Genomic DNA, 25,884 nt, shown 5'->3' with positions numbered 1-25,884 from the left:
ACATTTTTAGATAATGCATTATTAATTTATGTAAAAACAATAAATGAACAGTAGTATATGATGTATCTATACCCTTTTGCTATAAGCGAAGTTGCTTGTGACCTTATTTAACATTGTACTAATGGAATTGACCCAATCCATTATTGTATTTACCTCCTCGATTGTCACAATCTGGTACGGCCCATGGATAGTCTTTTACAAGAGGTCTCAGATCAACTACATATTCTTTATTAAACAATGTTTGTTAAACTTCAACATTTAAAAAACAACACAGAAAAAATAGAACATTCATCGTTAACTGGGTGCGTATTCAATAAAGTGCCCTAGTACAGATTTGGGCCTACTGCACGGAAAATCCCATTGACTTGACTAACATGTAATAATTTAATTAATAGTACATATACAGTTAGGTCCGGAAATAATTGGACACTGACACAATTTTCATAATTTTGGCTCTGTACGCCACCACAATGGATTTGAAATGAAACAACCGAGATGCAATAGAAGTGCAGACTTTCAGCTTTAGATGGGTACTTGGAAACAAGTTTCAGGTAACAGTGCATAAAATCTTGATAGAGACACATTGTAGTGTGTTGGAAAAGCAAAATAAAGCCTAGTGAGGTATTGGACCCAGCGCATAAACATATATAGTGATGGGTCAATTGACAATGACTGTCCATAAAGTGGAGACAAGTACCTGTATAGATGTATGACAATCCGGTATTATACTCCACAGGACAAAATTCCTCAGCAGTTGCACTGATAGAGGTCAGCTTTTCCCCACTGTATAATGGAGGAGAAATAATACTCACATAAAAGGTAGCTTCTCCTGTTTGCGTGCGTCACGCCAGTGAGTCGTAGTAGAAAGGTAATCCAAAGATTTGAGAGGAGCACAGCTGCAAGGATGGGGCCAACACCAATGTGATGCGATTAAAAGGTTGTATTTTTAATGAACATAGTAACGGGGAACACAGATTCACACTCTGACGCGTTTCAGGCAAACCGCATCACATTGGTGTTGGCCCCATCCTTGCAGCTGTGCTCCGCTCAAATCTTTGGATTACCTTTCTACTACGACTTTCAGCTTTAGTTCAAGGGGTTGAACAAAAATATTGTATGAAACGTTTAGGAATTGCAACCATTTTCAAACACAGTCTCCTATTTTCAGGGGCTCAAATGTAATTGGACAAATTAACACAATCATAAATAAAATGTTCATTTGTAATACTTTGTAGAGAATCCTTTGCAGGCAATGACTGCTTGAAGTCTGGAACACATGGACATCACCAAACGCTGGGTTTCCTCTTTTGTGATGCTTTGCCAGGCCTTTACTGCAGCTGTTTTCAATTGTTGTTTGTTTGTGGGTCTTTCTGCCTTAAAGCTGCAGTTCAGTCAATATCCTGCATGTGTGTTTTTTTTAATAAATCAGTTCTGTAGTAAGAAAAAATACTTTTAGCATTTTCTGTTTTTAAAAAAACAACTTTGAAAGACCAATTTTCTTGTATTCTATTTTATCAGCCATTTGCTAAGGCACTGCCCCTTCATGTCCTGTCACAAGCTCTGGCACACCCCCGCCCTCCCTCTAGCACTTGTCAATGCAGCAGTGCTCATGAATATTCATGAGCTTCCACTGCCAGTCAAGAAGATTATAAACAAATGCCAGCTTTTAATATGTCACCAAATTTCGACCTATCAATATATGGAAAACGAATTGACCTGCAGCTATACTGTTCTTTAGGTAATTAGAGATTGCACACATAAAACTATTGAAGTAAAAAAATAAATGTAAAAAAAAAAAAAAAAAAAGACTGAACTGCAGCTTTAAGTTTTGTCTTCAGCAAGTGAAATGCATGCTCGATCGGGTTTAGATCAGGTGATTGACTCGGCCATTGGAGAATATTCCACTTCTTTGCCTTAAAAAACTCCTGGGTAGCTTTCGCAGTATGTTTTGGATCATTGTCCATCTCTAAAGTGAAGCGCCGTCCAATCAACTTAGCTGAATTTGGCAGAATCTGAGCAGACAATATATCCCTATACACTTCAGAATTCATCCGGCTGCTTCTGTCACATCATCAATAAACACTAGTGACCCAATGCCATTGTAAGCCATGCATGCCCATGCCATCACACTGCCTCCACCGTGTTTTACAGATGATGTGGTATGCTTCGGATCATGAGCCGTTCCAAGCCTTTTCCATACTTTTTTCTTCCCATCATTCTGGTACAGGTTGATCTTAGTTTCATCTGTCCCAAGAATGCTGTTCCAGAACTGGACTGGCTTTTTTAGATATTGTTTGGCAAAGTCTAATCTGGCCTTTCTATTCTTGAGGCTTATGAATGGTTTGGTAGAGTTGAAAAAAATTGATGGAACAGCAGGAACCCAGAGAAAGCACCGATCAACTCACCAGAGGTAGCAAAAAATAAAAAAGGTTTATTGAATGACATTGTTAAAAACAAAAAACAAACTAACATAAAAAGCAAAATCTCCTACATGTTTCAGGCTCTCCAGCCCTTTCTCAAGGAGTATGAGAGGGGTCTGATAGAATGATGTATATATAGCCCCTCCTCTGAACTCTCCAACACCAGAAATGCATGACAGGTGATTAAGACATATAACAATTAACTCAAAAAGTATGTCTATGTCTCTATATTAATAATGCACTAGGAAAATGATGAATCATAAATCAATATGGGAACATGTATCAATAAACAGCTAGGCAGTGGACAGAGAAATCTACAATATAAGTAAACTCAATGTCATACAAAGAAATTGATACAGATTGTGTTGAATAAAGGTGTATCCCACTAATTGATTAATTAAGCTATCCCTATCACATAAGAGATGAGGACACACATAAACATGTTGATTGCATAAACATAGGAAAAGTTGGTATAACCTTCATGAAGTAATAGATATAATACAGAACAGAAAACATTTCACAAAGATATAAAAACTACAATGTATATGAAAATAAACAAGGATATACATCCAATAGGTTTGACAAAAAAAGTGTTTTAGAAGAAAAGAAAAAAAGAAAAGGAAAGAATGAAAGAAAGATAAAACAAGTCCTGTTGGTATGATCTGTGAACTGTAAACGTTTTTATGTTAGTTTGTTTTTTGTTTTTAACAATGTAATTCAATAAACCTTTTTTATTTTTTGCTACCTCTGGTGAGTTGATCGGTGCTTTCTCTGGGTTCCTGCTGTTCCACCAATTTTTTCAACTCTACTGCCCCACGATTGGAGTGACGCACTTCCGCAGCGCAGGTTCCGGCAATTCGCTACGCCTCATGGGAGAACGCCGAGAGGAGACGGGCACCTCCATGTGAGTAGCCTGAAGTTTTTTCCGGATGGTCTGAGGCTTCGGTATCACCATAGCTTCAGCACGCGGGATCCTACAAGGCTTTATCATAAGGACACAGGTATTTATCTCAATATTTTTGGACATTAAGGAATGCAGAAGCTAGGACCGAGATATTTATGCTAATGAGTTACTAAGGGTTCGGTTCAAGGCTGGCTCTAGTTTCTCTAGCTACTCTCTTATTGAGTCCATCTTTCCCTGTTAGTTCAGTCCTTCATTGTACACAATAGGCGATGTTATTTGCCCAAGAACTTATAACCTGATTTGCTGCGGATTTAGAACGATCTTTTGGACTTCATATATGTCATATACTTTTAATTTTTGGGTCTCTCAGATCATTTCTCAGAGTCTCTGTATCGCTATTTTTGGAGCTGGGAGTAGTTACCTATACAAGATTATGAATGGTTTGGACCTTGTGGGGAACCCTCTGTATTTGCTCTCATGAAGTCTTCTCTGTATGGTAGACTTGGATAATGATATGCCTACCTCCTGGAGAGTGTTATTCACTTGGCTGGATGTTGTGAAGGGGTTTTCTTTACCATGGAAAGGATCCTACGATCATCCACCACTGATGTCTTCCGTGGACGTCCAGGCCTTTTTGTGTTGCAGAGCTCACCAGTGCATTAGTTGTTTTTTTTCTTCTCAGAATGTACCATACTGTTGATTTGGCCACTCCTAATGTTCCTGCTATTTCTCTGATGGATTTTTTTTTTTTTTGCAGCCTAAGGTTGCCCTGTTACACTTGTATTGAGAGCTCCTTTGACCGCATGTTGTGGGTTCACAGCAACAGCTTCCAAATGCGAATGCCACACCTGGAATCAACTCCAGACCTTTTACCTGCTTAATTGATGATGAAATAACAAAGGAATAGCCCACACCTGTCCATGAAACAGCTTTTGAGTCAATTGTCCAATTACTTTTGGTCCCTTGAAAAAGACGGGGCTACATATTAAAGAGATGTAATTCCTAAACCCTTTCTCCAATTTGGATGTGAATACCCTCAAATTAAAGCTGATAGACTGCATTTAAGCCCATATTCATTATTTAACTGTAACTTGAATTTATTTTGGTACACAGCCGAAATAACAAAACTTGTATCAGTGTCCAATTATTTCCGGACCTAACTGTAATTAAATCTCATTGATCATAGCCATTATCCATTTTGTAGTCCAAAACCAAAAAAATATCAGTAATGTGGTGGGATTAAGAAATATTAGTAACCAATTCTTAACTTCAGCTGCGTCCCCCCAGCATCTTCCCCCAGCAACTCTTTGGCGGGCGACGTCTCCCTGCATACTCCAGCATCGCATGCTCCCTCTGCAAATCTCAATATGGCCCGAAGATGGCGTGTTGCCATGACAATGCGACGCCGTGTAACATAACGACGTCAATTAGCGCCCTGTTGTCATAGGAATGGCCATCACGTGACGTGGTTATGTCAAGTGGCATTACCGTTGGCATGGCAACGCGCCGCCATTTGATTCCGCGTGGCCATATTGAGAAGATATGCAGGGAAGAGATGCTGGTAGCCGCCGCCTGCACAGATGAGGGAATTTAGCACCGATTCGGCACACTTGGGAAATTTTAGGAACTGGCTGGATCCCACCACTGAATGTGGGTCTTTTTGAGACTGACCTTCTAGAAGAGTGTTGAAAAACTGTAAAATGAAAGTGATAAAGTTACATTACTGGAAAGACCTTGAGACTTATAGTATACCAGTAGAATGTGATCCACCAGTTGAATAGTAAACTTTTAACAACTGGGCCAAGCAACCTGTTAACTTTGAAAATAGCAATTTGATATACTCACCATAAAACCTAAATGTCTACATTAAAAAAATTACTATTGCAAATGTTTTTGTTTTTTTGTTTGTTTGTTTGTGTTTTGTCTACAGTGGCGTGGAAAAGTTTGTGAACCCCAGTGGTCATTACGGAAATGTCTTAGTTTTTCCATGAACACTTTCTTGAATCATAACCAGTCTCTTTATACATATCCAATATATTACCCAATTCCATGTCATTTAAAACAAAATGATGTACTGTGTGAATTAGACAAACAATGAGTAATTAATTGTCAGGGTATGTGCAAAAGTAAGTGAAACCCTGGTTTTATCAGCTAAATTAAAGGGGATAATTAGTACCAGGTGTTTAAATTATTGGGTAGATCTTCAGGTGTGTGTTTCGGAGAACACACGTTTGTCCAAATGTGACAGGCTCAATGTGGTCATTCTCCCTCCAAATAGAGGTAAATGCGAATTTTATCAGATAGTGTTAGGAGCTGCTCACTGGTTATGCCTTGATGTGGCTTGCAGGTTTTTAACACTTTGGCCAAAGGGTTTAACTAAATTACCCTTTTTCAAGAGAATATATAAGTATTTCACTGTGTATTTTTGTCACATTGGGCTTTCTTGCATTTTCTTATTGCAAATAGAGCAGCAAAGTTTGGTAGAACAGTTTGCGTACTATTCTGAATGATACCCTTTTGTAAGGGAGGCTCCATCAAATTTCCACTGAATAGTATGTTTGCCTCCAATTGTACTGTAAGGAAATATTTTCTTAGACAAGTTAAATGTTTTAGAGAGAGAGGAATGCAGATTTGTTAAATTTATCACCATTTTATTTATTTGTATTATTATCTCTAGTGCCAAAATAAAGACATTGTAAAGAGAAGAGAACTCCTGTTTTGAGAAAAGTATTAACATAAATGCCCCCAAAATGCTAGTGATTGAAGATTTTCATTTCTGCTCAGCAGGAACATTTAATTCATATATGTTCTTCTTTACACAATGCTCCAGAGCTACAGTATGAAGCATGGTGTGCCAGTAAAGTTCATTTTGTTTTTAAGTTTAACTTTTAGTGCCCTCTCATCGGAGATTTTTCTGATTTAAGGTAGATAGGGCTTTGTTTGGGAATTCAGCGTTCATCAACCGTTAAAACTTAGTTTAAATTATTTTGTAGAAATGGGATGCCAACTTTATAATGCATATACTTGCCTGGTCTGGAGGGATAATGCCTTGGGCTACTTCAATAATCTGACAAGTACCTGTACCAGAATGAAAAAAATAAACGTTGCAACATTTACAGATCAGCCGGATGCTATACTCGTTTTCATCACCCTTAGGAAGCAATATAATTTGAAAAACAAAACATATAATCATATTTGTTTCTTTTTTTCCAGACATTAATGTACCCACAAGTGGTATTTTTATTTGCCATTTCTTTTTTCCCCCAATTCTTCAATATGTCTAGAAGAACTTTTAATGCCGTAAGCAACAACTTTTTCTGCACCTGTAAATGTGCTGCTGGTATTTATAAACTAATCAGGGCTGTCATAAAAATTATTGAGCACCATTTTATGAACACAGTATAAATCTGATTAAATAAACATTTTTGTGTGCACACGATGCATTTCTATGATTTAAAGCAACTGTACTGTCGTTTCATGAGCCCCTTTGGTAAATGGTAGAATAAATCAAAATAAGAGAAGATTGAGGTTGTTAAAATAGCTGAACTTTTTCAGAAATCTAATGCAACCTTCTCAGAGGACAATGCACTTTTTATATTACAAGTTACAGTTTTTAATGTGACATTATTTTCTTCTGTACCTACAGATGCAGCCACGAGTATCCAAACACTTGCCTTGGAAAATTTGAGGCAATCTCCCAATAATGCTGCAACATTTCTGTATACAGACTAATGGCCCATCGGATTAACACAGCGGGGGTCCCTGGCAGTCCCATTCAAACTGAATATGGATCAAACTGAATGGGACTGCCAGGGTCCCCTCTGTGTTAATCCGATGGGCCATTAGTCTGTCTGCAGAAATGTCACAGAAATGTTGCAGCATTACTGGGAGATTGCCCCAGATTTCCCAAGGCAAGTATTCAGATACTCGTGGCTGCATCCGTAGGTTATTAAAATCATTTTTAGCTTGATTCTAAAATTGATCCCCTTGCACTCCAGATAATGTGTGATCTATTTGTTTGATCAGACGTTACTCTGAAAAAAAAATCATTAAGACAAGTAGGCATAAAAACATAGATTAAGAGTTATAAATGCATTGAATGCATTATATTTTGATCTTCGATATAACATTTCAAAACGTATGTTTGCCAAAACATAAAAAAAATCATCATGTACTATAAGTGACATTAATAAAGGTTTTGGATTTAAATGAGGAATTGGTACTTTGCATTAATCAATCAGTATGTATTAAAATGTAATTTAATTGCATTACTGTATATGGACTTTTGCATGGGTTTGTGGCCTTCAGTTCACCATTAAAAGATGAGGATAGTAGTATGGTATGTCTAATAGGTGTACAGTATATATACTATTTGCATTCTCCTGGATATTAATAACTGCCTTACAACACCTGTAATGCTATTGGAAACAAAATGGACTGAAGAGGAACCATAATGAGTCATTTTCAGTGCCATGGTGCGACAGAAAGAACTGCAACAAGCCTCCTGACTTTAATGTGTACTTACATGCATTAAAATTGTGGCCATCATCCAAATGTATTTGTAGGTTTATTGAAGGTGCATATTTATAAAGCTATTTCTCAAAAGCAGTTAAGAAAATTCAGCAAAGGTAAAAGTTTGTGTGCATTAAATTAAACTTGTGATCTAAAATCTGTCCCTATCAAAATAATAGAGCTGGGAAAATGTATAGATTACATATACAGAGATTCACTAACCTCTTGTCAATGATTTCGGTGACTAAAAGTTCTGATTTTTAAGATAATGTCCCGTGTCCTGACTATCTCTTGCTCTGTGCCGTTGTTGCCAGGAGCAGAGAAAAGCAGGGCCTGCAGCTGCAGCTGCAATTTCTCCTCCAGCCATTAGGTGGTATTGCATGGGCTCATGCAGCACCTCTGCCTAGCTGCAGCATGCTGTCTTCATAAGAGAAAGTGTGTGTGTCATGAGTAGGGTTGCCAGGTGTCCAGTATTGAACTATACTGTCCTGTATTTGGACACTGTCCAGTAAAAAATTAGAGGTAATACTGGACATGTAAGTGTTATCTCTCTGACCTGACCGTGGAATTTCCCCGAGCAGGGAGAGAGCAGGGCTGCTGCTAGGAGGCTGGGCAGCTTCCTCCACCCTGATTGGCTGCTGCTGGGTAATGCACCTGGGGGTGTCTGGAGCCTGGGGATGGGGCCACGGAGAGAAGGAAACAGCATGGAGCGGTGAGAGGGGTGTGTGTACAGCATGTAGCTCGAGCGTGTCACACCTTTCACCATTGTCTCCAGTATTTTTGGAGAAGCCACCTGGCAACCCTAGTCATTAGGGGAGATGGCGGGGGGGGGGGGGGCAGCGTGAAAGAGAGGCATGGGGAGGGAAGAGGTTGGGTGAAAGATGTTGAGAGTGAGGGGGGCTGAGAGAGACATCGGAAGGGGGATGAATGAGAGACATGGTGAAGGGGTAAAAATGAGACATGGTGAGGGAGATGGGTTAAAGAGACATGAGGAGGGAATGGGTGAAAGACATGGGGAGGGAGGGGGGTGGGAGTGAAAGAGATACATGGGGAAGGAAGGGGTGAGAGACATGGGGAGGCAAGGAGGTGAATATGAATCATGGTGAGGGAGGTGGGTTAAAGAGACATGAGAAAGGAGGGGGTGAAAGACATAGGGAGGGGGTGAAAGAGGGGTGATAGACATTGGGAGGGAGAGACATGGGGGGAGGGGTGAAAGACATGGGGAGGGGGCAGAGAGACTGACATGGGGAGGGTGATAAACAGAAAGACACTGAAGGGTATGGGGAGTGACTGAGGAGAGAGACTGGGGGGGGGGGACAGAGCTCGAGAGACACGGGGAGGGAAAGGGAGAGAGACAATGGGAAGAAGGGAGAAAGATGCTTGGTGAGAGGCAGAGAGATACTAGGGAAAGGAAAGAGAGGTTGGGGAGAGAAGAGACGCTGGGGGGAGAGGTAGATGCACACTTGGGGGAGGGAGAGAAATAGACTGGGTGAGGGGGGAGAGAGAGACACTGGGTGGATAGAGCCCAGGGGAAAGGGGATCATTAATAACACAGCGTAACTGGGGATGCTACTAGGCAAATATCATTATATTAAAGGAAACACAAGAAGCGCAAGAACTCCTCTTACTGCTGCGGCAGCTTTTAATCTAACGTTTGCCGGGAGCTGGCCGTGAGCGCCGCGGGTCTGCTCTCCGTTTAAAAACGGATTTTCCAGCGCGGCGGCCGCTTCAATAGATAAGCGCTAATGGCGCTTACTATTGAAAGCGCCCGAGGCGCGGGAAAACCGTCCGAAGATTGCCGTGCGCCGCCCGCGCTATTTTTAAAATGCGGGGCAGCCGCATTAGGTTTTGCCCGGTCGCCTCTGTAGGTGCAGTAAATGTTCAGGCAGAAATCAAATAGATGGTTGATGCTTAGAATCTCAGAATATAGACGAGAAGAAGAGAAAAATATAGTGTAACACAATTTATTAAAAAACAATTCTAGAGCCAGGAGCTCAAATGCATTCACAAGCTCACAAATAAAAACAAGCAGATTGACCACTCTGGGTCCTGTAGTATGAGGTGCCGATGTGCTGTGTAGTTGGTAAAGTAGCGTATCTTCCCAAGCTCTCACTTCCGCATCTGGAGATGGCGTCTGACGTCACAGATATTCTCCGCCTATCAACATCTGCTGCTGCGAGTGGTGGAGTCTCCTATCACTCAGCCTTGGTGGGGAGTGTATGAACGAACCAGGCGAGGGACGCAGCAACTTTTCAAACGCAAATTATCGGCACCAGTTTCACAGGATCTCAGAGCAGGCAGTATCCACGGGGTACAACAGAAACCCTATGCGTTTCATCCGGTACAACCAGACTTCTTCAGGGGTGCATGGATATGTGGTTAGTCAGTCCAAATTAAATAGTCCCTGATCAGACTACGTCACGACACAAAGGGGGAGGTACTAAGGATGATTGGCATGAACACATTAACATACTAAAACAGCTCTACTAATCTAAAATGGGCAATACATTGGTATTAATGTGTCTAATAAAACACTACAGACATAGAAAATATATATATGGATACATGGAAATGAATGAGGATCTAGGGGGAGACAAACATCTGTTAGTAAATAAATATAATAAAAAAATATTATATGCACATAATGAAAATGTAAATGTATACCAATAAATACCCCAGAGAATAAAATAAGACTAATAAAATAGTAAAAAAGGGCACAAGAACAGAACTAAAATCGTAATTTTAAAATTAGTTCAAAAAGGAAATCAAACCAATATCGATATTAAGACCCCATGGCTGGAGTGTTTTTAATTTATGTATCCAGAAGGTCTATGTTTTATCTTTAAGGGATGTAATTTGTTTTATAAATGTGGCCCGGTTTTACTTTTGAAAATCTGGTCACCCGAACTGTGATTCTGTGTTACTGTAACTGCTATTCAAGCCAACGGCAGTAAACGCATGATGGTAGTGTGTTAACCCCCAAAGTGTGTTATTTATTAAAGTCACCCAGCAGCAAAACTGAGGTTAAAAAAAAAAAAACGTACCAGATGTTTCAGTAAAAAAAAAAACGTACCAGATGTTTCAGTGAAAAAAAATCATTGATTTCTGTGGGACTTTTATAAACCTGGAGAGTGATGTATCAATGTAAAGAAAGTGAGAGTAGAAGTTTGTGTTGACGCATTGCTCCATTTTCTGTTTGCGTTCGCACCAAATGTAAAATAATTAGTTAGATATGATGCAAATTGTTAGCTGGAAAGGTTTACAGCATTTCAGACTTGGTGGATTTCTTTACGCAAGTACAATATTTAAAAAAAAGTGACAGACAGACAACATTTTATACATCGCATTATAATCTGTGCATCAATCACTACTTCCGAACTCCCCCGATTGGAATTGTTTTGTTCTGGCTTTGCAGCCAAAAATCTTTGATAAACCCCCCCCAAAGAATGAATCTTACTGTAGCTAATATGCAGCCATAAGTGTTAAGCATATGGTCTATACTAGTTGTTGTCTTCAAACTTCTTCTCATGGCCAAGAAACCAGACCAAGTTTTTGAGACAACCCCCAATATTGTATTCATATGCAAATTAGGTGCCTGTACCATTGTGTTCCTAAAGTCTGGTGGTCCAAGAGGAGAGGTTTAAGCATCACTGCTCTACTATATATTATTCTTAAATGAAAAATATCATTTGTAATGTGTGTATTAAAACTCTGTCACTGAGCTACTCTTTTAAAGCAAGCAAACAAAAAAATGTAAACACATTTTTGACAGAAAAAGTTAAAATGAAGAAATCTGAAGGCCCCAAAATGCTTGGTTGGTGGCAGGTGCAAAAGTGGACAGGGTTAGGGTCTGTTGTTCATCAGGATGCTCACCCCCACGGTTACTGTGTGAAGTCAATTGGTATTAATCATCATCAGTCCTATTGCTGATGGCTGCTGAGGCAGGAATTGTATAGAGATCTGTCATTATTCACTCACTTGTGCTCCATACTGTGCAAATCAGGCAGTTCTTTGCCCTCTATCTTCTTGATGTTATATACAGTAATTAAAGAAAAATAAACAGTCAAACTGGGTATAATTGATGCTCAGCATGGCAATTACAAGCAGTACTAGTCGATGGTAACTGGAACACCAGTATGTTGATGGTGTATTACTGTGTCGTTACTCTATTTACACTGGCGACACACTTTATTCGAGCTTGGCTAGTCCCACGAATTCGGGTATACCCGGGTGTATTGAGGTTTGTGACTGTTTTCTGCCCGAGTGCATTGAGGTATTTTCCAAGCAGGGATTGAAGCATTTTATTCCCGCTGGCTGCAATAATGCACAGAATATATATATATACTGCATTACAATTCATGAATTTATGCCATCTGGTAGACACGCGAAGCATTGCAGCCTATTAAATCGTAATCATTATCATTTAACAGATCAGCCGCCCATCAGCCAGGCATGAACCCAGGCTGGGAAGGCAAATGCAACGGGGCTTGTCAGAGGTGAGGAGTGGCGCATTCCAGGTATCTGCCAGGTACATACCGGGTATTTGCTCGAATAAAGTGTGTCGGTGCAGTATTGTACTGTGTTGGCAACAAAGACTTCAAGCATTGGTGAATAAGGGCATTTTCTCCCCAGAATTAGAATTCATAATGACTTGCCAAAGCTTTGTTAATGTTGTCTATTTTGCTAAATTCTCACAAGCGGCAAACGTCCAAAATGTGCGCGCTTTGCTAAAATGTCACACATCTCTATTGCTTAGTGCTGCAATTATTAAATAACTGCCCAACTGATGTAGCGTGTTTTAATCAATTATGCTTAGAAAAGCAGACATTCCCTTACACAATATTATGATTTGTAGTTGTAACTCTGATTGTTCAATTTTGATAGGTGTATGCCTAGCTAGACATCCTTATTTACACACATTTGAAGATATAAAAACAGATGTATTTGCAGAATAAGGAGGTGTAGCCCTGGTAAGATTAGGGGCTATATATCTATCCTCCTCCTGTGTGTAATCTCTGCTAAGGGCAGATTGCCAGGATATATCATGGGGGTTACTTTTGACACTGTGCTGAGTAAGTGAAGGTAGGTCACTTGACCCTGTATCCAATCAAGAGGCACAGGGGCGGTGTCTATTGGAAGTTACAAAGAGCAGTGTCACTTCCTATTTAATGTTGAGACAGTTGTGTGTGAGCTGTCTGTCTGGACAGTGTAATGTAGTGAGTGAGTTAGTTAGGTAAGCAGCCTATGAGTAGAGCTGATAGAAGATAGTGAGGTGGACCAAATACCTCTTATCCTGCATAGGGGGTAAGGGAAGAGCTAGCCCCACTCTGGATGGCCCTGAGTCCAGAGTGGAGGCAGGGACCATCACAGAGGAGAACAGCTAGTGGGCATTGTATATCAACGGTACCTGTCTGATGCTGCTGGAGACTGGAGACTGAATAAAGGAGTCTGCTGTTTAAAGAGACAATTGTGTGAGACTGGAATCTCTCATCCCTGGGAGGGGATTTCTGTGGTAGGGATTCCACCCCATATTCCTGGGGCTTACTGCAGATGGAGGCATTGCACCATTGAAGAAGAACGAAGGCATCCACCCCAGTAACCTGTCCTGTTGTTCCCCCATGACACCGCAGGAGACTGAGGCCCTCCTGTTGCCAGCAGGTATGCACCACACTAAGACATGTAGCCAGACCACAGAACACCTTAGGGGGCCCGATCTGCGATTGGGTAGGGGTCCATGGGTTACAGAGGGATAAAGGCATGAAATATTGAAAATACATGCATTGCAGTTACCTTGCATTTTTGAAGTTTACAATCTGGAGCGAAGTTACTTACTGTAGGTAATATTACATCTAATAAATGTCCTGACCTATAACGCTAAGATCAGGCATTTTCCATGTATTCTGATTTTGAAAACACAATGTGTTTATTTTTACTTTTAGTGCATTAAGACAGCAGGGTTTGTCTTTCATATAATTGGGCTTGATAGTATGATCCCATTCCCATCTCTACATGGATATAACCAACCATGCTATCTATGCACACACTAAGGTGCAGTTTGGGGCCTTATCAAATGTGTGTTCCCCACAAGCTGAGAGCACTATACTGCCTGCGATCTGTCAAATTGTTTTGATGGCAATAGTCTCATGAGTAGGGACTAAGATATATTAATTAGGGGCAAAACAAATATTTTCTAGCAGGAGGTGCACAACGTAAACAAAAGTTTGGGAACCACTGGTATAGTATATACTCACATTTATCTTCTAAGCTTTTAACAAAGGTGATGGAAGTTATTTTTGTTAAGCAGCTTGAGTACATTAGACATGAATATGTAATCAACTTGCTCCAGGCTGCTGATTACTATTCCACCCTGAAAAGGTTTAGAAACATAAAATATTGAATCTCACAAGTTTGCTCTTGATTTTTCGATTGCTTTTTGACTAATGAGTGTTTTTACTTTTAGCTAAAGATGGTCTGTTCTTTTCCCAACCAAATAAACATGTTGTTTTGTTTTAGATTCTAAAAATATAAATTTGCGGAACTTTTGTATTGTGTTTTATTATAAACCATATGTTTACCACAATATAAACCAGAATTCTGACATTGATTGTTTTTAACCAGTCAACAACCAGAGAGCAACTAACTTTAACCATGTTTTTAATTGAGATGGTGATTACATGTTACTCATGTTTCAGAGCTTCTCCCATCTTTTTTATCTTTAAAAACAGCCTTTGACTGGGAAGCTAGCAATGGGAGGAGAAAATAATGTATAGCTGGGGAAAAAATGGAATGAAAAACAGGAAAAGAGAGATATATACATGGGTCTGAGATTAGTAAATATATTGTTAGTCATAATACTTTATTTAACCAACATAGCATAGTACTATACTGCTTCATATAAGCTTTTGAGATCTGTTCTCTTGTAAGATACAAATGTTCATTATCGTTGTTAAATAATAATTACACTTATTATTTCTTGCTCAGAAAGATTCCAGTACTTTTAGAAGATTGCTGTTCAGCAGACAAAGTTAGTTTATTTTTACAGTGCTACTCACAGATGAAAGTTCAATCAATGATGACAACAAGTAGTGCTCAGATGCAATGATAGAGAAATAATTCTTCACTCACATGCTGCTGATGTTACATGCAGAGAGTGCTCTTGGGAAGAAGTTTTGGAGAAGAGAGGGAGTGATCAGAGTACAAATGTATTTATTGATCACTTACTCCGCCCCCTTTCTCCTCATGGCTTCTTCAGATAAAAAAACTCCAAACTACTTCAGACTCAAATGTCAGACTAGGCCTTGAAATCCTATCCTAAAGTCTACCTCCAACATCTATTATGCATTAAACCTTTAATGCAACTCATCTTTTTTGCCTACATATGAATTCAAAATCTTACAACATATTCTCATTCAATTGTCTTGATATAAGGTCTCATTCATACATTTTAATATAATACATAGATTTCTAACAATTATCTATATGGACAGAATAAACAAAGAATACCCTATACAGAACTCTAATGTTTGACATATCCATAATTCTCCAGGACCAATACGGTTGTATAAAATAAATGGCAGAGAGATAGGAGTGCAAACCGAATCAGGGGCAGGCACATTTCTGGTTTGTCTCCTCCTGCATTGGTTGATGTAATAAAACAACTGTCAATGTAATGTTGTGTTCTGGTGCAAAGCGACTCTACTGCAGGTTTTAGTGACCTTTCCTGTCTTCTACTTTGCAGCTGTGGATAGTTTAATTAATATATTAATGATATGACGTTACTGTACTTAACAAACAATGTAATTACATATCACACCTCACTAGATATGTAACAATAAGAAACATTAAAGCTCCAGTACTCCTTAGATAGTTAAAAAAATAAAAAAAAATCACTATTAAATTCAACAGTTTGCAATTTCAGAGAAATAATTATGTAAAATAAATTTTATGTGAAGCCTCAATTGTGACAGATAATCAGAATCTTATTTAAACAGTCGTCGGTCACCTTGTTTTGGTCAGTTGTTTTTTCTATTTTCTGCTGATGCTCTCTGGAGGCTTACCACCGCCTTCTAATAAATGAGAATCTCTAATTGTCATACCCTTACGCTTTAGAGTAAATATATATATACAGTATATATATATATACAGTGGTTGACAAATCACCAAAAAATCTACTCGCCACACAAAAAAATCTACTCGCCACCTAGTACCAAACGTGTGCTGCTTGGGCCAATATTTACTCGCCCGGGGGTTAAATCCACTCGCCCGGGGCGAGCAAATGTATAGGTTTGTCGAACACTGTATATATATATATATATATATATATATATATATATATATATATATATATATATATGTATGTAGAGGTATCAGTACCGTGTTAACCGAGCTTCAATAATCAAAAAATAAATAGATTATACCGTTCTGTGGCTAACGAAATGCTTTTATTTGTGCGAGCTTTCGAGATACACTGATCTCTTCTTCCGGCGATGTTACAATGAATGAAGCAAGCAAAGGGAATACTTAAAAACAGTGTCTCTTGGAATGTTATCTGTGCTTGTCCTTCCCCCGGTGTGGATAAGATTTATGGCTAGAGGTGTTAAATGGTTCCTGAAAGAAAGTGATGTAAGAGTGTGTGTGTTATCTGTGTGAATGGGACTGCAGGGACCCCCCGCTGTGTTAATCCGATGGGCCATTAGGAATCTCACAGAAATGTTGAGGCATTTACTGTGAGATTGTCCCAGATTTTCCAAGGCAAGTGATCTAATACTGGTGGCTACATCTGTGCATTATAATAAACATTTTTTTATTGTAAATGCTACAAGTATTTTCTCAGCAGACAAAACAAATATGCACAAAACAAGATACAATACCAACTGGGGACCTGGTGAGTAGACTCTAGCCTCGCTAGGTGCAGGAGCCTGCTTCAAGAAGGCTTGCCCTGTTCCCTTCTCGTCCAGGATATCAGAGTGCTGATCACACAGCAGCCACTCTGACATGTATCTCCAGCTGGTCACAGTCAAGATCCAAACTCCTCCACAGAATGCCTCTCAGTCTCTAATGCTCTGATCAGCAGCCCCCTTATATAGCCCTCGGTGGCTATCCTTTACATGGGGGGTGGCTGCTAGCCAATCAGAGCACAGATTAAGTTTGTGCCACAAAAGCCAGAGGAGGGGCATGCTAAGGCACTCAAAACCTCCCTCAGAGGGGCTGGGCAGTACAATGCTCTTCCTCCCAGATCTGTTCAGCAGCCTTTCACCTCTCCCCTGGAGTCCTGACACCTAGCTGTTCCAACCCTGGTTTTAATCCTATCATTTCTATGGAAAGCTTCAACCAAGTGGATTGCTTAGTCTTTCTCCATATAAATGACCGTAATAGTTGAATATATCTCATTTACTTTCTTGCAGGGCTGACACCCAAAGCACATTACAGTGATTTACACACAGACCACAAATCACATCATAAGACAATGCCGGCTTTCTAAACTGGGGGACGGATTGTCACAGGGAATAAAGAATACATGCTTTGAAATATATTCTTATGGACTTGGGTTACATTTACACATTCCTTGTTCTTCCCCAGATATTAAAGTACATTTGGCCAAAATAAGCCTTACATAGGTGGCCAAGTTACATGGATTTAGGGATTGCTAGCTTTATGATGCCAGCTACCCCTGCCATCACACACACATTTACCAAGCTGTGCTTTGCTAAAAGATACTTTACCATGGCAAAGTACTGCTTAGTAAATATTTGCCTGCAATATCTGTGATTTAAAATCTGACATCTAAGCTTTTTTTTATTATTATTATTCTTTGGGTTTTTGTTAGTAAACTTTGCAACCAGAATCCTGGGAGGTTTGTGCTTTGTTTACCTTTTTCATTGGTCCTCTCACCTCACAATTCAGGGTTGACCTTAATTATCTGATGTTGTTGTATAGTAGATGTATGGCAGACGGGATGGAGGGAATTGTTGCCTGCAAAATTCAGACTTTTTACTGAACGGAAAAGCTTACTTAACTTTCAACTAAACCCAAAGAAGCAAGATTTCTATTTTAGGTGTAAGGAAACAAATGATAATGCTGTTTTCAACTTTTTTGTTCCATTTTGGGAATGTATTTCATTTATATATATATATATTTTTTTGCTTTGCATTCAATCTTAACATGTAGAATGAAGGAATTTACATTGTTTTGTCAATATGTCTGTTCCTCCAGGTTGATATGTGTTCTATGCTGTAATCTTGATGCGCTGCTACTTTTACAATCACAGTACAAAGTATGTGAGATGCTTTTAAATGCGCAGAAGGAAAATGTCACAGAATCCTCTACAGGCATGGGGTAAGTCTAAGTCATAGAGCATATTTTCTCATACGCATGACTACTTCTCTACTCATTGTATTAATCACTATCTTGTTCAATTAATTTAAATTGATGTTTCTTTGAATGATCAGTAATTAAAAATCCCACTTGTGCATTTGCATAACCCTGTCTTTCCCCATTATCGCTTAGCAAGCAGTGCTTCCACTGTAGCCAGGGATTTTGGGTAATAACATGTGTAACACAGTTTGCCCCCCCCCCCCCCAATCGCAGATGGGGACCATATGTGGAAATACACTTGTGTTACCGTGTGTGGTGCATTACCTGAAGGCCTGAACCTCTGCCGTTGGGAGCCTGGGGTTACCTGATTATTCGGATACAGCGCCTCCACCTGTAAGGGTTCCCAACAGGGTGGGATGGTCCTCTTACAGGAACAATAATAATAATAATGCACGCACACAGTATATGCTAGCAACCATTTTACTATAACTCATAACCTTGGTACTCTGTACCACACAGTAATATGCATATAACCATACGTATAGAAGTTCACCACCCCACACTTCAACGTAGGTGTCCCCCAAAGTACCTGGGTGCTGGGCACCAATTCCCTGATGTCCCTGATGTCCCTTATGTCCAAGCCCATCGAATGTGTTGCAGATAGCGCTATCCTGAGGAGTGTTAGTGCACTACTATAGGTACCTGCCCGGGGCTCCGGCACCCGGGTACAGCAAGATAACAGAATTGTATCCGCCTGATCCGATGTGCCGTCCGCCTACGCGTGGGGTGAATTCCGGTGTGGATAATATCACTGTACACCGTACCATCTATACCTTGGGGCTGGTCCGTCTCCAGCCCGCAGGCCGCAGTCACTGCGTGGCGGGGTCCTCCGTGAAGATAGTCTCTATCTATCTAGAGGGGGTCTGAGCCCAGACCCAGTGATCAGGCTGTGCGCCGACGAGTGGTTCCTTGGGCTAATCAAACAGCTAAAGGGGCAGATCTCCTTACTTAAGGCCTGTACCTGAAGTAACCACAAGCTGGGGCAAGGATAATAGTTATCTGGGGCCTATGGGGGGTGACTAGCCTAGTGCAAGGGGCTACTGCTCCCCTGCACCCTCACTTACCCAGCTCCCAGCTTCAACTGTCACTCTTCAAAACTGTCTTCATCTCACAGCTTCACTGGTTGCCAAGCAACATGTAAACTGCAGCCTCTGAAGCTGCTATACTCCTATCTATCTAATTGCAGCCACCCTATTGGCTAAGCTGCAGCATGTGACAATCCCCTGAGGGATTCCGGGGCTACACATGCAAATGAGCACAGTGTGTTCTCATCCATTTTAACATGGACCCCTGTGAGCTTATGCCTGCCACAGTATATAGCTTATCAGCACAGCCTGGGTTTAAGAAGTGCATTGCTAGTAAACCTACTGATGAGTCTCATCAGTGCGAGGTTGGTTGCTGGCTATGTAACCTGAAGCTGGTGCTTGGGTTTAAGCAGGCATTAAAAAAGTTATGGTTACTAAAAAAAAAAGTGACGAAAACCTTCTACAGTACAGTTTACAGTAAATAAAAATACCACTTGTGGTGAATTTACATGTCTCAGACAGGTCTGCAATCCTGTCTTTCCTCATTATCGCTTGGCAAACAGTGCTTCCACTGCAGCCAAGGATTCTGGGTAATGACGTGCAAATGAGCACAGTGTGTCACTCTTTACTTCTCATCCATTTGAGTGATCAGAACCTAAAATGATACTGTATGTGTGGTCCAGGCTTGAGTATGGCATTATCTATGCAGTGGAATAATTAGAAATGTAGCAGCACAGTTAGTAGTAGGCAAAAATTTTACCTGCTCTTTATTTCAACATTCAAAGACCGACATTAAAATTTAATCTTTTAAAAAAAACAATATGTTAAAGTGGCGTTCCATGCTCCTTTTTTTTGTTTATTACGGCTTCCAGAGAAACTTACCTCCATAGTGGGTGCCGGTATCTCTTTGCTTTTTAAAGTTCCGTGTCACGCAGGCCAATAAGATGTCAAACCTGATGATGTCACTGCTTCCTATCGGGCCGCAGGACGCCAAAGCTTTGAAAAGTGTCCATAATGTGAATCCTGATACCGGCACCCTGTACGGAGATAAGTATCTCCGGAAGTAGGGGGTCCCCGGAACTAAAATTAATGGGGGTCGGCTCTTGAGACCCCTGCTTCAATCCTGTGTAAAACAAATAAAAATGTTCAAAAGAAAATAAATTAAAAAAGGGCTTTGATTGCCTCTTTAATATAAAGCAATAGTAAAGAGTTTTGCCATACCTTGTTTATTTTAGAAACGAGCGGGGTTCCGCTCTGAAGACCCCCTGCTTCAATCCTGGGTAATTAAATCAAATGCTGGGGGACCGAACGAGGCCTCTATAACACACTTACCTTCCCTCCCAGCGACACGTCGTCATGGTAACCCGGCGTCAAATGACATCATGTTACCATGGCAACGTGATGTCAAATTACCCCACACATCAATTGGCTCCGGGGCAGTGCACGGGAGGGGGGACAGGGACGCGAGGCACCGGGGAGAGCAGGCAGGGGTGCGCACGGGAAAATGTTTGTGCACCCCTGCTCTAGTATTTAGAAAATAATGAACTATATTATACAGAATGCTAGCCGAATTAGCAATGAAAATCATGAAAAGTTTGTTTTGAAGGCTCATACAGAGGCAGGTCTGAACGGGGTCTATGTAAAGTTTGGTTTCTATACAAACTTCCAATATTTGATTTTTACCGTTTTTGTATACATGGTATTTTCTGTTTGTTTAGTTGTAATATTTTTTAGCTAACCTATTTACCCGGCTATAAAAGTGCAAAACCTCCCCCCCCCCTCCCCCTCCTCCTCCCCCCTCCTCCTCCCCCCCTCCTCCCCCCCTCCTCCTCCCCCCCTCCTCCTCCCCCCCTCCTCCTCCTTGGGGGAGGAGGAGGAGGGGGGGAGGAGGAGGGGGGGAGGAGGGGGGGAGGAGGAGGGGGGGAGGAGGGGGGGAGGAGGAGGGGGAGGGGGGGGGAGGTTTTGCACTTTTATAGCCGGGTAAATAGGTTAGCTAAAAAATATTACAACTAAACAAACAGAAAATACCATGTATACAAAAACGGTAAAAATCAAATATTGGAAGTTTGTATAGAAACCAAACTTTACATAGACCCCGTTCAGACCTGCCTCTGTATGAGCCTTCAAAACAAACTTTTCATGATTTTCATTGCTAATTCGGCTAGCATTCTGTATAATATAGTTCATTATTTTCTAAATACTAGAGCAGGGGTGCACAAACATTTTCCCGTGCGCACCCCTGCCTGCTCTCCCCGGTGCCTCGCGTCCCTGTCCCCCCTCCCGTGCACTGCCCCGGAGCCAATTGATGTGTGGGGTAATTTGACATCACGTTGCCATGGTAACATGATGTCATTTGACGCCGGGTTACCATGACGACGTGTCGCTGGGAGGGAAGGTAAGTGTGTTATAGAGGCCTCGTTCGGTCCCCCAGCATTTGATTTAAATGCCTGGGGGGAGACCGCAGGACCTATATAACTGCCGTCCCGTCCCCCCCCGAAAATCTAGCGCCCCCCAGTTTGTGCACCCCTGTACTAGAGCTCGACAACAAGAATAATATTTCTTGTAATTGTTGAAGTAATGATAACTGGCAGTTGACTAAGATAACTAAGGGCAGTTAAAATGTGGAATTCATTACCCATGGAGACTGTGATGGCAGATACATAGATTTGTTCAAAAAAAGGTTGGACATCTTTTTAGATGGGAAAGGTACACAGGGATAAACCAAATAAGTATACATGGGAAGGATGTTGATCCAGGGATTAATCCGATTGCCAATTCTTGGAGTCAGGAAGGAATTAATTTTTCCCCTTAATGGGTATTTTTGTTTGCCTTCCTCTGGATCAATAAGTAAGTATAGATATAGGATAAAGTATCTGTTGTCTAAATTTAGCATAGGTTGAACTTGATGGACCTACGTCTTTTTTCAACCTCATCTACTATGTAACAAATATAATGTTTACCTATATGCATACCCTACATTGAATTTTTGTCCATATAAGAAATGGACATGACTACCAGTTTTACCATGCAGAATCGGGGACAAACCTCCAACTGAAGGGCTCAAAAGAATAAAACTGTTGTATTTCAGTTTGTCCACTAATTATGTAATTCCTTGTCCTAGGGTTAGCTGTTTAAGTAGTTTAATGCAGCAGGCAAAATCTTTGGGAAATATATGCAAAAATGGATAAAAGACTAAAGGAGGCACATCCAACGGGCTAGTTTGCAGGTCACTACCCAGATTCCTTGTCTGTAGCTTTACCACTTACATATGACTATGGGGTGAATGAACCAGGTTCAGGTACCTCTGAAAAGCATGAAGATACTCTCATGGAGATGTCGTATTATTCAAGTAAGGATTGACAGTGCGCTGTCCCATCGCATTTCTAAAATAAAAAAGGTATGGCACAACTCCTTACTATTGCTTTATCTTAATGTCGCTTTTTTATTTATTCGCTTTTTAATATTTTTATTTGTTTTACACAGGAGTAAAGCAGGGGGTCTCCAGAGCTGAACCCCATTAATTTCAGCACTGGGGACCCCCTGCTTCCTGAGATACTTAGCTCCGTATAGGGTGCCGGTAACAGGGTTCACATTATAGCCACTTTTCAAAGCTCCGGGCCAATAGGAAGCTGTCACATCATCAGGTCAGCATCCTATTGGCCCACGTGACGCAGAGCTTTAAAAATGAGAGATACCAGCAGCCCCTACGGAGGTAAGTATCTCTAGAAGCAGGGAGTCCCCAGAGCTGAAACTAATGGGGTTCAGTTACGGAGACCCCCTGCTTCAACCATGTGTAAAAAATTTTTTTTTAAAAGCGCCTGTACTGTATTGCCTCTTTAAGCTATGGGGTGACATAAATGACAAATGTTTATACATTTCGGTTAGTGTCAGTCTTTTTAGATAACTTACAGATGTAGTAAGACATTACTGTCCCCAGCAGCAGTGTCTGTGTGATGGCACTGCGGGGGGGTCCATGCTTCTAGATGCCCCTCCACTTCCCCCGCAACACTAATCCTAGCAGGCGGTTCGCAGCAACGAAAATGGTTAGCTTTGCTACATCTGTACATGATTCATTAAACTATTTTTATCAAACAGTCAGGCAATTGTGTTACAAATGCTGCTTCCGCACTTCATACAATTTTACTGATAATATTAAACTGAGGTCTCAGCAAAAACATTTTAGGACTTAAACGTACATCCTTTTTTTTTCTTATTTTCATGTGAGTAAGCTTCCTAGCACTATCCTTTCTTGCAGTTTATCAGCCAGCTCCAGTTTTTTTTCTGACTAGCCTAAACATGTTATTTCAATTTGTAAGATTTTCTATCTGGCTCCAGTTGTAAAAATGAAAAGGCTGACCAGCGCTTAATCCCTAAAGCCAAATGCATTACGTTTCTCTTTTCTGTGGTGCTATGCATTAGATGAGCTTGAGATACATCTTATTACAGTCTCAAATTATTTTGAGTCACTAGTGTAGCCATGCTGTAAAATGGACTACAGTCATCTCTTCTGCTGGCAGTAAGACCTGGTAAGTTATGGGAATGCCAGCAGTAATTATGGAGGTTTGCCCTCATACCGTGGTGAGGTGCCCTATGTATGGATGGGAGTGGCCACATACTCTGAATCCATAAATAGTGATGTCAGAGTTGTGCCTGCCCCCAGAGGACATAAGGCACAGCACTGCTCAAAAGTTAGAGTTGGTTGTAGTTGTTGGAGGAAGGAGCAAGTCTGAGTACAGACTTGGGAGGAGGCGGCTCACTAAACTGTGACCAGGGACCTGGCACAGGGAATATCTCCCTGAGGGGAGATAGGGAATCCACCAAATTGGGAAGAGATACCTTGCAAAGGGAAGTGCAGTGAGCATGAGTGGCTGAGTACAACCACTGTGAGGGGCAGCTGCCCCACCTCACTTCAATAAAGATGATCTTGTTCAATCATACCCTCGTGTGTAAGTGTGGAGTGATTACACAGAGGAGTGCACCACAGAGGAGTTCCTCACCAGGACCATCCACAAGCGGACGCTGGGATCCTGATGAGGTGGAGGCGCTGCACTGGATATAGGTAGGACTCAAGCACAATACCTCAGCTGCCTGTCTGGGTTGGCAATCCCCACACAACATCATGCGGGAGACTCAGGAGTTCTGTTGCCAACAGGTGCACCACCAGACACTACACTGTAATGGGGACTGGTTAGACCACATGGGCCAATGTGCACAGGGGCTAGGCCAGAAAATCTGTTACACTAGTAATATCAGTCCTAGTCCCTACCAGCTTTCCATTCTGACAAACACAAATCCACCATCACATCTGTTTTAGAAAAGTTTTCCTTTTTTTTTTTTAATGTACACAAATGTTAATGCTTTTACTCAATAGTAATGGTGTAAATGATCCCAAGTACACTCACCACCAATCCTTTTCTTATTTCAGTGAACAATGGTGAGAAACGAAAGCGTAAATCATACTTCAAATTAACCGTGGTCTCAAGTGAACAAATTGTTTATGTATCTATAATGGAATACTGTACATCAGAGACAATAGAACCATAGGGGGTAGTGCATCTCCGATGAAAATACTTTCCCCAATAGTCTTAAGAGAGAGAGGGCACAGAACGCAAATACTCCCACGTTTATTCAAGAAAAAGGGGGGGGGGGGAATAGTGGAACACAGCTAGTGATGACTGTTATTAAACGAAAAAACCCTTTCTCCCATACTACAAACATGCAATTTACAAAAAAAAAAAAAAAAAACACAAAAAAAGATATATCACTCAAACGACGATATATCATAAGCGTTTTGACCACCCTGGGTCCAGGCCAGTCGAGCAGCATCAGATGTGAGATGCTAGGACATCTACACCCATTCCCCTGGTTCCTGTTGATGGTCTTTGATAGTGAGGCCTTTGATATCTGCAACTGCTTACACTACTGTATATCAACAATACTGCATATCCTGCTACCATCTGGAGGAGTTTTTTTTTATTAACCTCATACTGCCTGCATTCATATCACAGCATGTGAGTGGGGAAAGGCATTTGTTTCCCATTTAATAGCATCTGTCACTGGCTTTGTTGCACTATATTTTTCCTTTTTTCTTGCATAAACCTGGGAGTATTTGCACTCCGTATCCTGTGCCTCTTTTCTCATTCCAACATGATTTTTTCACTACCACCCACCTGCGGCAATAAATAAACTTACAGAGTAGAATACTGAAGAGTGCACACTTCAGAAATAGCGAAATCAGACATTTTAACCTGTATTATTTGATGGTAAAAACACGCACCACATTTGTCTATGCAAAGGGCACGCAGTTTGCGCACTGCTGGTCTATGCTCTGCACCCTTTGTCAGGCAACATGTAAAATATTGCTCAGTTTAGTATCTAGATGCTACTGTCTCTCATATAGCAGAATACTTTTAAGTTCCTGTCGTTTTACCTAACAAAAGGCACTGTTAGCATTTTGTACCATCAATTAATAAAGATTAAATGTCCTATACTGTAGGTGTAGAAAGCTTCCCAGTTTATCATGGAGTGTGTGATCTTCATTATTCAACTTTACATTTTTACTGAGCAATATATTTCTTAACTCCACATTGGATAATTCTAATTTGAAATAGGCAGAACACTGGTGTACGTTATTTATTTGTGAATTGCT

At 40.7% G+C, this 25,884-nt stretch overlaps 1 protein-coding gene across 3 annotated transcripts in view; it reads left to right on the top strand.

Annotated features, from left to right (window-relative positions):
• The window catches only part of TBC1D32 (TBC1 domain family member 32), a 335,208-nt gene that overhangs the window by 166,742 nt on the left and 142,582 nt on the right, over positions 1-25,884 (top strand). For all 3 annotated transcript variants that reach the window (XM_075597756.1, XM_075597753.1, XM_075597754.1), the window contains one exon: positions 18,049-18,171. In XM_075597756.1, coding sequence (XP_075453871.1) covers positions 18,049-18,171 — 123 coding nt within the window. The remainder of the gene's footprint in view (positions 1-18,048; positions 18,172-25,884) is intronic.

The sequence above is a fragment of the Ascaphus truei genome, chromosome 4, assembly GCF_040206685.1.
Source record: "Ascaphus truei isolate aAscTru1 chromosome 4, aAscTru1.hap1, whole genome shotgun sequence".
Taxonomy (NCBI): Eukaryota; Metazoa; Chordata; class Amphibia; order Anura; family Ascaphidae; genus Ascaphus; species Ascaphus truei.
This window is presented reverse-complemented; position numbering and strand designations above follow the sequence as displayed.